The 15,337-nt window shown below is 42.0% G+C and overlaps 1 protein-coding gene across 3 annotated transcripts in view; it reads left to right on the top strand.

The window, feature by feature from the left end:
• Positions 1-12,092, top strand: part of LOC139655199 (tyrosine-protein kinase Fyn) — a 29,314-nt gene extending 17,222 nt beyond the window's left edge. Inside the window, exons 6-11 of one of the 3 annotated variants that reach the window (XM_071532543.1) lie at positions 2,301-2,456; positions 3,680-3,859; positions 5,190-5,266; positions 6,335-6,488; positions 8,506-8,637; positions 9,502-12,092. In XM_071532543.1, coding sequence (XP_071388644.1) covers positions 2,301-2,456; positions 3,680-3,859; positions 5,190-5,266; positions 6,335-6,488; positions 8,506-8,637; positions 9,502-9,710 — 908 coding nt within the window. In that variant the 3' untranslated portion in view covers positions 9,711-12,092. Of the gene's footprint in view, positions 1-1,752; positions 1,918-2,300; positions 2,457-3,679; positions 3,860-5,189; positions 5,267-6,334; positions 6,489-8,505; positions 8,638-9,501 lie in introns of all 3 variants that reach the window. The other 2 variants (XM_071532542.1, XM_071532544.1) reach the window with 2 other exon arrangements.
• Positions 12,093-15,337: the final 3,245 nt, after the last annotated feature.

The following is a 15,337-nucleotide window of genomic DNA, read 5'->3' as shown; positions in this document are numbered from 1 at the left end:
ATGCTTGTTGTGTGGATACAATCCCCATATCGACAGGTTTTATGACAGCCAGCAGAGGAACAGAGCGCTGTATTGATGCCTGAGCCGAGCAGCTGAGGCAACGGGCCCAGATGGGCTTTGATGGCTACAGAGTTACAGAGTTGAGCGCTCCCATGGGTGAGACGCAGGCCTTTATCTCTCCTTTACGGCCCTGTGCAAACACCCAGGGGCCTTATCTCTGGCAGTGCGGGGGTCACTATGTCCCTGCCATGTAGGGGTGGGGGGGGGGTTATGATAAATGTCAGCTAGGACGGACAGACGGAAACACTGTCCCGTTCCCCTGGCTTAATCGATGGCGGGCAAACACGACCGCTTCCTCTTGAGTAAAGCAAGAGAGGCTCGGTTTCATGTCACAGACAACATGGTGTCATCATGTAAAGTGACAGCCATATACAACGGCTCGAAATGGAAGCAGCTAGAGTACCACTCTCACAGAGTGGGGGGGCCCCTAAACAAGCACCGCTGTTAATGCATCGCATGGCGGTTAAAAACACTGCGGCCCTATCTTTATGTTTAACCACAACGGAGCACAAACATTTCCCAGAAGAGTGACTGACAGCCCGAGTTATCTCTGAGCAATTACCATCATTATCGTAAAGTGTGTGGGAGTCAGAGATGCCATTAGCCAAAGTGAGCCATAACCTTGGCCCTATGGTCCTCATACAGACCTGCCCCCGCACTTCGCCAGCTCCCACAGCTTCACCATCAGAAACTAGGGTTTCCCCGCTGTGTTCATTCAGCGGGGTTCAGATCACCACAACAAGACAACTGTGACAAAAAGTGGGGAAAATGGGGCCTAAAACGACATATTGGGCGAAAGTTTAAAATTCACTGCAAAAAATTGGGGGAGGAGCAATGACATGGACATTGATCTGATTTATAGGATGAAAGGTTTAGCATGACATATAAACTTTATTTATAGAGCACTTTTCAAAACCAAAGTTACAAAGTTCTTCACAACAAGGAACAAGAAAAGAAAAAAAAACTTGAGGTACTGATAAAATAAGCATAGCAAAGGTATAAAACAAATAAAAAAACGACAAACAAAAGACAATAAATAACACAAAATCTTCAATTCAATAATGAGGCAACTTAGCTAAAATCAGACCAGGATTAAACGTGAGCTTTCCGATAAAAGTATGTTATTAAGAGTGATTTAAAAGATGCTACTGACAAATGACAAAACCGAAGGACAAATGCATTTTGGTTTTTTTTTGACGGTGTGACAAATTTCTGGTGAGGAAACATCTGAAATTCAAACTGTGAAGGTATCTCTTTGTTAGGACTGAGAAAAGCAGCTCACTGGGACAGAGGTGGGACAGAAACCTATACTACTCACACTGAGATATGCGGAGGGCCGAGTGGCACTTTGTCTGATTTGATGATGAGTAAGGATCAGGGCGAATCAGTGCATTAGACTGATTACTGCTGGACCCTCTGACCTGGAAGCAGTCTGTGTGGAGTCCAGGAAGTGGGAAGAGTAGAACTGATTTTGAACTTTGGTGTTTACTTGTCCTCTGCTCAATTTTTTCCCCCGCCTCTAGTTGCACCGTTGCTTCGACGGTTCTCCTGCTTCCCTCTCTGTTTCCTCCAGATGCTTTGCTAACTCTCTCTGTACATCTCTCTTTATGCTTTATGTGTGTGTGTGTGTGTGTGTGTGTGTGTGTTTGTGCGGACGCCTGGCTCTCTCTCTCGCTGTGCGGCTGTACGCAGACCGAGCCGCGGGGCTTTGCTGCCGCTTGGTCGTGCCCTGCCACAAAGGGATGCCCCGCCTCACCGACCTGTCCGTCAAAACCAAAGACGTGTGGGAGATCCCGCGGGAGTCGCTGCAGCTGATCAAGCGTCTCGGGAATGGGCAGTTTGGGGAGGTCTGGATGGGTACGGATCCGATCACCTCCGTAACGTCCGGGCCGAAAAAGAGGCTGCGTGGAAGGAAAAACCACTGACCCGGGCAGAGACACCAGAAAAACACAACCAAATAATCCGGCCTGGGAGGGGAGGAGATAAAATGAGAAAATGGGGCAGGAAATTTTGTTAATTCTCAGTTTGGGGATATTGCCAGAGAAATACTTCTGGTTTGTGACCTTGGTTTGTGACCCTCCCAAAACATTCGGAAATCACTTAAGACATCCAGTGTGTCAGGAGACTCTGCTCTCACGGTGCAAAGATGGCTTCCTTCCAGCTCCCTCGTTGCATGTTCCACTCCCTGGTAGTTAACCCTGTGTACCTTCCCTCCACTTCCCTCCCCTTCCCTTTTGTAGAGAGTGCGGATGGTTTGTGCTTTAATTTAACGGGCATGTGTGTGAACTTCATCCCTGACACTGTGGGCCTGACTCATGATGCCTGGGAGATCAGCAGAAACACTCTTGAGTTGGAAGTAAAGCTGGGGGCGGGATGTTTTGCTGATGTGTGGTGTGGTAAGGAAATCCAAAAAAACTACCATCTTTTTTTGCATTTTTTTTTTTTGCTTTGATATTCACTGGGGGGCATCCTGGAAGTAAATGTGAGGATTTTCATTAATCCTTTTTCCCCAAATTTTTAAACATGCCAAAAAACAATTTGTAATTATGTTTTCTAATAGGAGATGAAAGCGCATGTTATCTTATCCCTCTCCAGGATTCCCGCAGGGTTTCGTCTGTTTGTTTTGTAACATATAATCCATGAAACAAGACTTCGAGCATTAGTTCCTACTCAGGAATACAAATTTCTAGTCCCTCTTTCATTAAGTATCCTTTGCAGAGAGTCAGGGTGCACTCTGTTATCATATTACAGTTGGACAGAGATTGGGGATGGGGCTCTTCCCAGATGACTCCCAGCCCTCTGGGATCCTATTACCTCACAGCCCAGCAGGTGACCAGCACCCGCTTAGTCCCGGCTCCCAAAATGGCTGCACAGCTGTGTCACTAATGAAGCCTACTCTCCGGGATTTATGAGCTCGCTCTTAAATTAAAACCCCCAAACTCGCCGCCTGCTGTAGAAAACACATGTGTAGACCAAATGTCAACTGACTGGGGTCTGTCTTGCCTTTAGGTCACTACTGATATTTCTGCTATTACTGTCACAGAATGATATGAATGGAGCACTACTGTGTGGGAGTGACTACAGTGATCCATATCTTGCTCTGCATGCTCTGACACAGTAGCTAGAGTCAGTGCAGATTGGTGGCATAACCATTGTGTGTTACAGTAACTGGCATGCAACCAGTAAAGGGCTTACAGGGCTATTGCTTTTGTTAATCATCATACAAAGGATTATCGACTCCTGTGTTGGCATATTGTGGGTCTTAAAACCCTGCTGGATCTCTCTCCTGGCTTTTTAAAGCCATTTCAAATCAAGGTCCACCCTAAATCTCTTACCCATTTAATTATCCCTCGGGACAACCTTCATACATGTGAATTAAAGGCAAGCTGATTCCCGTATCTTTATCCTATCCTGTGTTGCATGTTTGCCTCATTGTCATTTCAAAGCGAGGCGAGACTTCCCCCTTGTTTTTGACTTGCGAGTACAGTTGCCTCACACCCGCCAATCATCCGTTCAATTCAGACAGCGGGGTTGTCAGGTCTCGCTTTGAAATGATGTGATTTGAATATGAATCGGTTGCAACTGCCGTACTGATGCCAGCGTGTTTTGCGGGTGCCAGGAACGTGGAACGGCACCACTAAGGTGGCGGTGAAGACTCTGAAGCCTGGCACCATGTCCCCCGAGTCTTTCCTGGAGGAGGCTCAGATCATGAAGAAACTCCGCCATGACAAGCTGGTGCAGCTGTACGCCGTGGTGTCGGAGGAGCCCATCTACATCGTCACCGAGTACATGGGCAAAGGTAGATAAACACACACACACACACACACAAACACACATGCGTACATACACACTAACACACCCATAGACACACTCACACGTACTGGCACGCATTGCACATTTTGTTGAGCTTTTAAGTTATTTCAAAATGCATTTATTCAGGATTTGTAGTCTGAGTTATATGCAAAGTATCATATCAAAGTGAAAACAAAATTCTAGAAATTTCTGTGAAAGCATAAAGTGAAAATTACAGAGAAATCAAGCTTGTTTAAATATTCAACCCCTTTGCTTTGTTTGAGCTAAATTGTCATACTAGCAAAACATTTGAAATAAGTTAATAGCACAACAAAATGTGCAAAAAGTCAAGGGATCTGAATGCTTGTTATAAATCTCTCTATTCAGGAACATTGATAAGACAGATTTAGGGCCATATTTGATATCTGATATTCCATTTTGGGGTCTGAATACACACACTTGTGCTTAAATACAGACACACTCACACAGGTACACACTCCTTCATGCACAAACACACTCAGCTGTACACACACTTACATGTACATACGAATATATACATACACACATAAATGTAGAACAAAATAAGCCAATCAGCATCGACAGCAAAATTGCATTTTGCAGACATTGCGGGCAAAGTTGTTTACTCAAAACTACAGTATGCCATATTTTATTCAAGCGAGTGTATTCTTCCATTTCGGTCTGAATAATTTTAACTGTTCTCGTATGGTAAACCCTTTGTTTCAAAGTGGCAGTGATTAAGGCCTGCAAAACAGTCCTCCGAGAGGCTGGAATTTAGGAATCCCACAAGAAAGAGCTTTGGATGCACATTAAACACAGAGAGAGCAAGAATGGAAACTTTGATGTGCATCGTTCTGTTTGTGGCATGCAGGGACTCCCACATCTAGGTCAGCCCATTAACTTGGAATAAGGAATGTGTTTTTAAAAAGAGGATGCAGTGTGAAATATCATGGCTGTAGAGGCATTTGCGGTTAGCATCGAGTCCCCCATCCTGTATTTATCCCTGCATCTATCTGTCATTATTGCAGTAGCCTAGTTTTTCTCTCAAATGATGTATAGTAGAACTGAAGAGGTGAATTGCAAACCAAACCTCATGTCTCTCAAACAATGCGTTGCCAGACCAGCGCTTGTGGTTTGTGGATGCTGAAAACAGGACAAAATAAGAAAATTACAACCAATTCCTCTTGGGGGAAGCGGGATGGGGAAGTAGTGCTTCACTGATGAATGCAGGGAGGGAATAAAGTAAAATGTAAAAGACTTCTTCAGTGTCTGTTTTTATACCTGGAATGACATCAGAAATCTGTCTATGTGTGTTGTAGGAAGCCTGCTGGACTTCTTGAAGGATGGAGAAGGACGAGGACTGAAGCTGCCCAACCTGGTGGATATGGCAGCACAGGTACACCTTGATTAGAAAGAGTCATTTACTTCAGGGTTTATGCAGCATCACTTTTTCTTTTAACTTCGCTTGATCTGTGGTCAGACTCATCACAGAACCTCAGGACAGTGGTTTGTGTTCAGGGTTTGGTATGTAAACAATTACATGTAACGGGAATACAATCATCTAAATACAGAATGGGCAAGTGTGGGAAAATGGGTGATTACTTGTTGACTCGCATAAAAATGTTTGAAAAGTAAAAAGGCAATTTTATTGTGAAATGATAACATTGTTCACATTATAATCTGTACACTGGAATAAAGTTTAACCATTTATTTTAAGATTCTTTAGATTTTTTTACACAAAGTAATCCAAAAATAATAAGTAATTCACCTTATGTTTCTGAGTTGAAATATACCCCATTCATATACTTTGTATTGACAGCATTTTGATGGAATGTGGGTCTGCTGCAGGTGAATTATTACCTTCAATTAATAACATAGCATAGGAAACACATATTTCTTCAAAACTGCTGTGTGACATGTTGAATGGGCACTACATCCTATGTTGACCTGACCAAGATCCGAGAGTTTTAGCAGGTAATAGGTAATCTGTAATAAATGCCTTTTGAATTCAACCTTCCTGACCCTGTCTGTGTTCTCTGTGTTTGTTGCAGGCCTAAATCTGAGCTATAACTGCTATTGACTATTGCCATTTCCAAATCCTAAGAGGCTGCAGTTTCTTTCTTGGAGGAAACAGCTTCCTAAACAAGCTATTTTGGTTCTGTGCAGAATCACTTGCCTACAAATCAAATTTGATTCAAACTGGGCACGTCATATTCTCCCCCAGCCAATTTTTATATTTTATTATATTCTATATTTATGCACTGAAAATTATGTGCAAAGTAGTACTTAAGTATAATCTAGTAATTACTTAGAAAAACCTCTCTCCACATGTATCCAAAAACATATGACAGTTGCAATATTCAGCACAAATGGCCATAATGTTTTCACTGTGTGTTTGCGGCCCTGCTAATTGTGTGTGTGTGTGTGTGTGTGTGTGTGTGTGTGTGTGTGTGTGTTGGTCCAGGTGGCAGCAGGCATGGCGTACATCGAGAGGATGAACTACATCCACAGAGATCTGCGCTCCGCCAACATCCTGGTCGGAGACAACCTGGTGTGCAAGATCGCCGACTTCGGACTGGCCAGGCTGATCGAAGACAACGAATACACGGCTCGGCAAGGTGAGGCTTCCCCTCCTATTCCACACACACACACACACACACACACACACACACACACATGCTCACACACATGATTGCATTAGGTCATGGAGGGAATTCTCTCACCGGGCCACAAATTTCGCAGCACGCTCCGCCAAATGGTTACCAGTGAAGCCACAATCAGAAGTGAGCTCCAAACATGTGCTCACTGTCGGTCTATTAGCCTGAAGCAGATACCAGACACTCCCTGTCCCAGAGAGAGAGAGAGAGAGAGAGAGAGAGAGAGAGAGACAGAGAGATAAAAACTGAGAGACGGAGAGAGAGAGAGAGAAACAGAGAGACAGAGAGAGAGAAATAGAGAGACAGAGAGAGAGAGAAACAGAGAGACAGAGAGAGAGAGAGAGACAGAGAGAGACAGACAGAGAGAGACAGTGAAATAAAAACAGAGAGAGAGAGAGAGAAACAGAGAGAGACAGTGAGATAAAAACTGAGAGAGAGAGAGAGAGAGAAACAGAGAGAGAGACAGAGAGATAAAAACTGAGAGAGATGGAGAGAGAGTGTGAGAGAAACAGAGAGAGAGACAGGGAGAGAGACAGAGAGAGAGAGAGAAACAGAGAGAGAGAGACAGAGATAAAAACAGAGATGGAGAGAGAGACAGAGATAAAAACTGAGAAAGACGGAGAGAGAGAGAGAAACAGAGAGAGGGAGAGAGACACAAAACAGTTCATTCATACCTTTTTTCCTGTAAATATCATATTTAAGTCATCTCTGCTTCATCAAATAGTATTGTATAATGGAACATTACATTGGAATTAAACAGTTTTATTTAGCTAAGAGTACATAATGATGCTCCTTTCGGTTTTGGCGGTGAATAGATCTGCCTTTATGTACTCTCTGAGCAGACTGAGAATGAGCTACCAATCAGAGACTGCATAGATCTTCCTCCAGTACATAAAAGCAGATCTAAGCAGGCGGCAGCTGGGACGGTGATGGGCGAGTAAAAGCTTCTCCCAGCAGCATCAGAATAGATCGCTCTGCCGGCTGAACCGAAAGACTGCAACTCTAACTTGAGTTTCCTGACTGAACATATGAAAGAGAGGAGACGACATGCAGCAAAGGTCATGAGCTGCACCCACAGCGTCGCCAGTAGTAACCGCTCTCTTACTATATATATATATCGTGGTGAAAAACAATAACAGTTATGACACCGCCCTTAATCACCGTGACCACCACAATAGCCGCGACTTTCATCTGTCATCACTGATGTTTAATTTTCCCAAAAAGGGGGAACCCTGTAAAAAAAAATATATTTTATTCATGTTGCTGACTAAATTAAAATGGATGCAGGCCAGTAGCACTTTAATTGAAACTCATTTGACTTTGATTATTTTAGATTCTGTTTGAATTTTTATTTTTGTTGGTTACAACTATCGGTAACACTTTACAATAAGGGTCACTAAGTTAAGGGTTAGTTTATGCTTAATAAGCATTAACTAACCCTTAATTAACAGTTAACTAATGTGTCTGGTAATCATTTACTAATGGTGTTCATGTTAACTAAGGTATTAATTTATACATTATTCATTAGTCATCTTTATAAACTATTAAATAATGTATAAATTAATACTTTAGTTAACATGAACACCATTAGTAAATTACACATTAGTTAACTGTTAATTAATGCTTGTAACTAACCCTTATTAAGCATTAACTAATCCTTATTAAGCATTAACTAACTAACTTAACTTAGTAACCCTTATTGTAAAGTGTTACAAACTATCCTTGCAGTTTTTATAAGCTAAACCAGCTTCTTGTAATTTAGTTTTTTAAGAAAAAAAGTCAAATATGTTCTACAGTCTTATATTAAAAAGTATTTAAATAATAGAAATGTCTTATGATTGATATGATAAATTAGTTTTCATCTTATTAATACTTATCGAGATAGTATCATATATCTAGATAATTTTGGCCAAGATAATCGTACTATGAAATTTTCGCAAGTACGCTTGGTTCATTCACGCTCCTCTCTCTCCTGCAGGTGCAAAGTTCCCCATCAAGTGGACCGCTCCGGAGGCCGCGCTGTACGGGAAGTTCACCATCAAGTCGGACGTGTGGTCGTTTGGCATCCTGCTCACGGAGCTGGTCACCAAGGGCCGGGTGCCTTACCCAGGTGAGGAGGGGGGGGGGTTAAACGGGCCGATAGAGAGAGGTGTAGCTCTCACCTAGAGCCGCTCAGGATGGGATTGCGGGTCGATAAAGCCGTTTGATAAGGAGAAGCCTCTCTCGTATTAAACACAGAGTCGTTACGAAAGCAAACACGGCTCTTTCTATGACAACAGGCAGCCCCTCCTGCTGTTTATGGAGAGTAAAAGGTTCTTTAATGCTTGGGTAACCTTCGTTTCCCTGCCAGAATCTGAGATAACCCTTAATCTGCGGCTCGCCTGTGGGAAAACTTGAATTTCAGAGAGAGAGAGAGAGAGAGAGGGAGACACAGAGAGAAGAAGAGAAAAGTGAGGGGAGAGGCCGGGCTGGGGCGCTGAGTGTACCGAGAGCTCGGGCTCACGCAAGGAGGGGAAACACATGTTTGTCCAGATGGGCCTGGTGGGCTGGTTTGCGCTAGGGAGAAGGTGAGGAAGGTTAGCACGCAACGGGGGCCGAGCGAAGGGAACAGCATCGCACTAACAGATGTCTCAGCAGCTTTCCGAGGCCGCCGCCGGGTCCTTGATGACGCCGGGGCCTTTGTTTCAGACAAAAAGAGACGGTGAACCTTTCAAAGATCCTCTGAGTTGCACCGCTCTTCGTCTCAATTAAAAGGCTTTGCAGATTCGAGATCTCAAAAAAAAAAGACTGATACCACTGGGGTTTTTAAAGATCTGTGTCCGTTTATGTTGAAGGTCATCGGGGCAAAATCAAAGCGTTTTCTCTCCCCAGAACCGTCAGTCTGATCGGTTTAAAAGCCCCCCGGTGCGCTGACTCGCCTTGTGTGTGTGTGTGTGTGTGTGTGTGTGTGTGTGTGTCTGTGTTTGATATCCAGGCATGAACAACCGCGAGGTGCTGGAGCAAGTGGAGCGGGGCTACAGGATGCCCTGCCCCCAGGACTGCCCCATCTCGCTGCACGAGCTGATGGTGCAGTGCTGGAAGAAGGACGCGGAGGAGCGGCCCACCTTCGAGTACCTGCAGGCCTTCTTGGAGGACTACTTCACGGCCACCGAGCCTCAGTACCAGCCCGGGGACAACCTCTAAACCCCCCCACCCCACCCCACCCCGGGGCCGATCTGGGGCGGAGGGGCGGGCTTGAGCTGGGACAGAGACTGGCTGAAAACTCTTGAGCCTTCCCAGCCGGCCTTCTTTAAAGGACCTGTACAGCTTCCTCAGCACTTCAGTTCCCCCCATTCCCCCTCCCACCTCAATACAACCCTCAGTCTCCAACTCACTCTCTGTGGCCAATCCTGAGATAGACTCGAATGTGACAAACAAAGAAGAAGAGTGTGTGTAAATCGCAGCTGGATGGAGGCGGGACGGGCGGGAGATAAAGGGAGGGAGGGTGGACGGAGTCAGCTGGGGTTGGGGTAATGCAAATGAAATACCTGTATTCAATGTAAATAAGAAAGGCTTGTTTTTAGTTTTTGTTTATTCGTTTGCTTCCGTTGAAGAACTTCGACTTATTTTCTCCTGCACAAAAATAATAATAATGGTGATAATGGTAAGGAAAGAGAACCATTTTCAGAAGTGCACCTGAACAGGCACCGCCAATCTGTAAGTGTATTATAGCTCTTGTATTATTTTCTAGAGATCGAATTGGAAGCCTCTCTATATTTTTTTTTTGTTTTTCATCATGTATAAAAAAAGGAAATTCACCCCCCGAAACGTATTGCTTTATTCTTGACTCCTCATTTAATAGCATTGCAGAGGTGAGCATGATGCAGTCCTTTATCAACCTTTCTTTTTTTTTCTTTTTTCTTTGTTTTTTGTTTTTTTGCACTGCCTCTCATGAATTTAGTCCGATGTGACTTTTTTTTTAATTTTACTCACCACATGTGGAAAAAAAAAAAAAAGCTTTGCCTTCCTCAGAGCGCTATAGTTGTTTAGGCTACTACTGTATGGAACAAGGTTATTTTACAGATGATGTACGTTACATTTTGTAAATTGCAGCCAAGCGTGTAAGGATGATACTTTTGAACATATCTCTCCTCGCTTATAAGATTTCAAGAAGAAGAAGAAGAAGAAGAAAAAAATCTGGTGGGGGGTATTTCCTTGTCTTTCTACCACAGGTTTTTGTTTTTTTTTGTTTTTTTTGCTGCTGGAAGGACCTGCAGTTAAGTTAATTTAAGAAGAGAAAGTACAGTATGTTTGTCTTATTTTAACTTGTATACAAGAGTTTCATTTTAACCGCCATTCCCAGGCTTCTCATCGCGGTTCTTGTTTACTCCCATGTCGTGTAGCGATGTTTTCGGGGGGGAAAGTGGGGTTTGGGTTTCCCCCTCTCTCCCTCTCTCTCTCTCTCTCTCTCTATGGACAATGGCATTTTCCCCCTTTTCCTGCACCTCAGTAATCATCACATCCTCCACTTGAGCCTGCGGGACACCAAACCGCAGCTGAACCCCCCCCCCCCCTCCTCTGGACCGCCTCCTTCTTTGAGTTCTCATTTTATGTTTTACTGACAAGATTATATTCTATAAGTACTGGAGTCTTTTTTTGGTTTTTACAGAGTATGTTTTTATTTAACATTTTTAAGTGATAGATCTTCTAAAGAGTTGGTCGTACTGTTTCTTCAGGGGAAGGCTGGGGCCAAATTCACTTGAAATTCACTCAATTCAAAATAGAAATTGAGAGAAAAAGATTTTAAAGGTTTGGATTTCACTCCCTGAATTGATGGAATTGAAACTGAATTGAGCCCGAGCCTGCATCAGGGGACTGTAACACACACACTGGTCCCTGTAGTATCTGGTCTTACTACAGACGGTTTCATGGCTAATGGAAACCCCTTCATTTTTTCAGTTGTACAGCTAAATGGTTTTTAAGTGTCGGTAACTTCCCTTGTTTATATCTTTCATTTCCATTTTTTAACATTACTGTTTTGTTAATTCGGTGATTTGGCGTTTGAAATTCAAAAAAAGAACAATAAACATTTTACACTCTTTCCAAGACACGGTTATTTTCCACATCCATCGTTTTTACGCTAAGACCAATGGGCCGTGTATGCATTTGTGTGTGTGTGTGTGTGTGTGTGTGTGTGTGTGTGTGTTTGTGTGTGAAGCGTAACAAGGGCTCTAAGCAGAGTGACAGTCCAGACCCTCTAATAATAGTTATCAGCAGGGACTTTTTACAAGATGATAAAATAATAAAAGATGAAACAATGGTGGTGGAAATGTGATAATATTGTTAATAATGATACAAATAGTAGCAATTAGGGTTAGACTGATATATCGGCCAGTCATGTGGTCAACCTCAGATATAATGGAGGTTCCGACCACTGCCAGTAAAACCTGCAATGTCATTTTATTTATTAATTTTATTTGTTCCATTATGGTTTATGTAAATTATTTCTTCTTTTAAAGGCCTGAAGAATCCCAGAGCTTCCCTTTCCACTGAAGAGGTGCGATGGACAGTTTTAGTGTCACATGATGGTCCAAAAATGCTGTTTAAGAGTTTTTCCACCCTGCCAAAAATAAAAGGGAAACACTGAGTACTTGTAATCTTTTGGCATGAAAACGGTCAAATTTAAATATATGATATTGAACATCGGCTATCAGTCTAATCAATATATATCGGTATTGGTATTGGCCTTCAAAAACCCATATTGGTCGAACCATAATATCATTGTTGTCCTGCAAGGGGAAACTTGCAGCAAGGTTTGAAAACATTTAGGACATTTTAAAACATAGAACAGACACATTTAAATGAAAAAACATTTGCAAAACTACAAACATATACATGTTTTTAGCAGTGACTTAAACATGAACACACTTTCTTATTGCTTTCTGAGTGAATTAAGCACATTAATGGCCAGTGAGATGGGTTTTCTTCTTCTTCATCTTCTTCTCTTCTGTAGATTTAGTGAGGGGAAACCTTTAACTCTCCTTTGTTAAAGCATTCAGGAATCTCCCATCAGGCCTGGGCGATATCTCATGCATCCTCCTGTTCCTAGCAGGCCATGTCTTGTTATCAGTGAGTCCTACAGTGTTACAGCCTGAACAGTAAGGCATCTGCGGAGGTGTTAAGTGCCCGCTACATGTGATGTGCGGCTCCTGCAGAGAAGCAGAGAGCCGGTGCCAGCTAGACGCAGAGTTGAACACCATGGAAATAATAAAGCCTGGAGCAGGGACAAAAAATAATGATACACATTTATCAAGACACTCCTATTTGTGCGATAGATCACTGGATAAACCACTTAAAAAGTTTACTAAATCACTAGTTTCAGCTTTATTTACCCGGGGAAGATCTAGCAACAGTCTTCTGAGGTTAGCTGCTGAGCAACTTTTAAGTAATAATCTGTGACATTTTCATATAAATACATGTCTCTTTTGCTACTCTATCACTGATTGATATAATAATGATTCAACTTATATGAAAGCTTTCATGAAAGCTTTTACATTTGCTGTTATAAACTCCCAGTGTCTGGTAGGTCTTTCCCAGGAAAAATCATCTGCCACAAAGGAAGTGATGCGTTTTATGTTTCTGGTTTGGGTAACAATTTACAATAAGGGTGCATTAATTAAGATTTAGTTAATGCTTAATAGGCATTAACTAACCTTTAATTAACAGTTAACTAATGTGTCTGGTGATCATTAACTAATGGTGTTCATGTTAAATAAGGTATTCATTTATACATTATTTAATAGTCATCTTTATAAACTATTAAATAATGTATAAATTAATACCTTAGTTAACATTTATGTATTTATTTATTTATTTAATGTTTATTTGATAGGGACAGATGCATTAAGCATAGAGAATTGCACAACAATTATCCAATGCAATGCATCACAGCATTTATAGCTACTGCTAACTTCCCATGCCTGTCCCTAGAAGGGCCTTTAAAATAACAGACATAAAACATACAGACACTTACACATATATGTATACATACATACAGTATATATACACATACATACCTGCCCTCCCCCCCCCACCCCCACACATGACTACATGACTGATTGTCTTTTAAAAATTCCTTCAGTTTAATTTGAGTACAGTAGGCAGCGCATTCCCTGTGTTAGCTCCCTTTATTGAAAAGGACATCTGGCCAAAGGAAGAACATGAACACCATTAGTAAATTATTACCAGACACATTAGTTAACTGTTACTTAAGGGTTAGTTAATGTTTATTAAGCATTAACTAACCCTTATTAAGCATTAACTAACCCTTAATTAATGTACCCTTATTGTAAAGAGTTACCCCGGTTTGACTGGAATCAGTAGAAGAAGAACTGGGTAGTTAGCATGCAGCATACAGAAACTCAAACTGCATCAGAAAACAGAAAATCCAAGGAGCAAAACACTGTGTGCCACACTTTTTGATTGACAGGTGATTTCTGGGAAGTGCAATGCAACAACACAACCAAAGATGGAGACAAAATTTAATAAAACAAGTATTTAAGTGCCTTGCTCAACAGTATTCAACCAGGATTCAAACTGTTGCCCCTCCAGTCACAAACCCTCCCCTCTGTCTCCCTGTCGCCCTGCTCTTTGTCCATCTATTATTTGATTTCTGGATCAATACTGGTGGGAGGTGTAAAGCGTCTGCTGATAACCCGCTAAGCATTTGTTGCCAAGGTTATCCCCACTGCTGCTCCGCAACAGAACAACCGCTCCCTGTTTTTTCCGTCGTGACCTGAAAACTCATCTCTTCTGCTGATACTCGATGTTCCCCCTCTCCCTCCTGAATCACATTCCCCTCATCCGTATCTTCCTCCTCTACTTGCTCTGACATGCTGCTGTCTTTTTTTTTTTTTTTTACTTTCTACTTTTTCTCCTCAGCTCTTATCTCTTTTCCTAGCACTTCTCTACCATGCAAGATTATTCAAGCGACACAGGAATATTTGTTACATCTATTGTCAAGGCGGTGTAACCCGAACCCATGCAATTCTTACTATTGGCTGCTTGCAACAATGGTGAATTTTGATCTCTACTGTTGCTCTTTGTAAGTCGTTCTGGATGAGCCTGAGCCGAATGCCTAAAATGAAATTATATACCGAGTTATTCCAATTTCTCATGTCTTTGCTAGTCTTCTTTGCAGGAAGGCCAAGAGAGGGAGTCTTCTCTGTTACTGAGGTTTATCCTCACAGTGGATGAATAGGAACAAATCTGGTGTCCAAAGCAGAAGATATCTCTATATCTCTATTTTGCAACTTTACTGTAATGCATCTGACAGTAAACGCACACTTTATATCAATAACACTCATAATTTCTACCCTCAAATTGAATATTGTGAATATTAAACACATCTAAACACATTTGATTTAAAGTTCGGGTATTATTCAGTTTTCATCATGATGTTGATTATTTTGTTTTCAAATATGCTATGGCTCAGGATAACAAAAATGTTCTCCATGGTGTTTTGCAAATCAGTGTAGTTTAGTTAAAAAGGTATTTATTGAATGAAAGGCAGAACAGTTGCAATACTGGACCCTGATTGGCCAACAACAGCAGCTCCTCTAATTCAAGTAAAGGTAAACCTGCTGAGTGGAGGCTTTCCAGTTCAAATGCTGTAAACTGACCTGATTGGATTTTAGTAATTGTTTAGTAAGGGGAGCCAATCAGGACCAAGTCCAGTTGTGATGTGTAACTGGAGATTTTTCCGAAATTCTGATTTTTGAAAAAGCAATGACTTTAAATTCAACCACTCAAACAAAATCAAATGCTAACAA

The sequence above is a fragment of the Centroberyx affinis genome, unplaced genomic scaffold, assembly GCF_046629955.1.
Source record: "Centroberyx affinis isolate AG114_WGS23_722 - 3 ecotype Tasmania unplaced genomic scaffold, CSIRO-AGI_Caff_v1 ptg002206l_1, whole genome shotgun sequence".
NCBI lineage: Eukaryota > Metazoa > Chordata > Actinopteri > Beryciformes > Berycidae > Centroberyx > Centroberyx affinis.
Note: the sequence above shows the minus strand (reverse complement) of the source record. Positions and strands in the feature narration are given on the sequence as shown.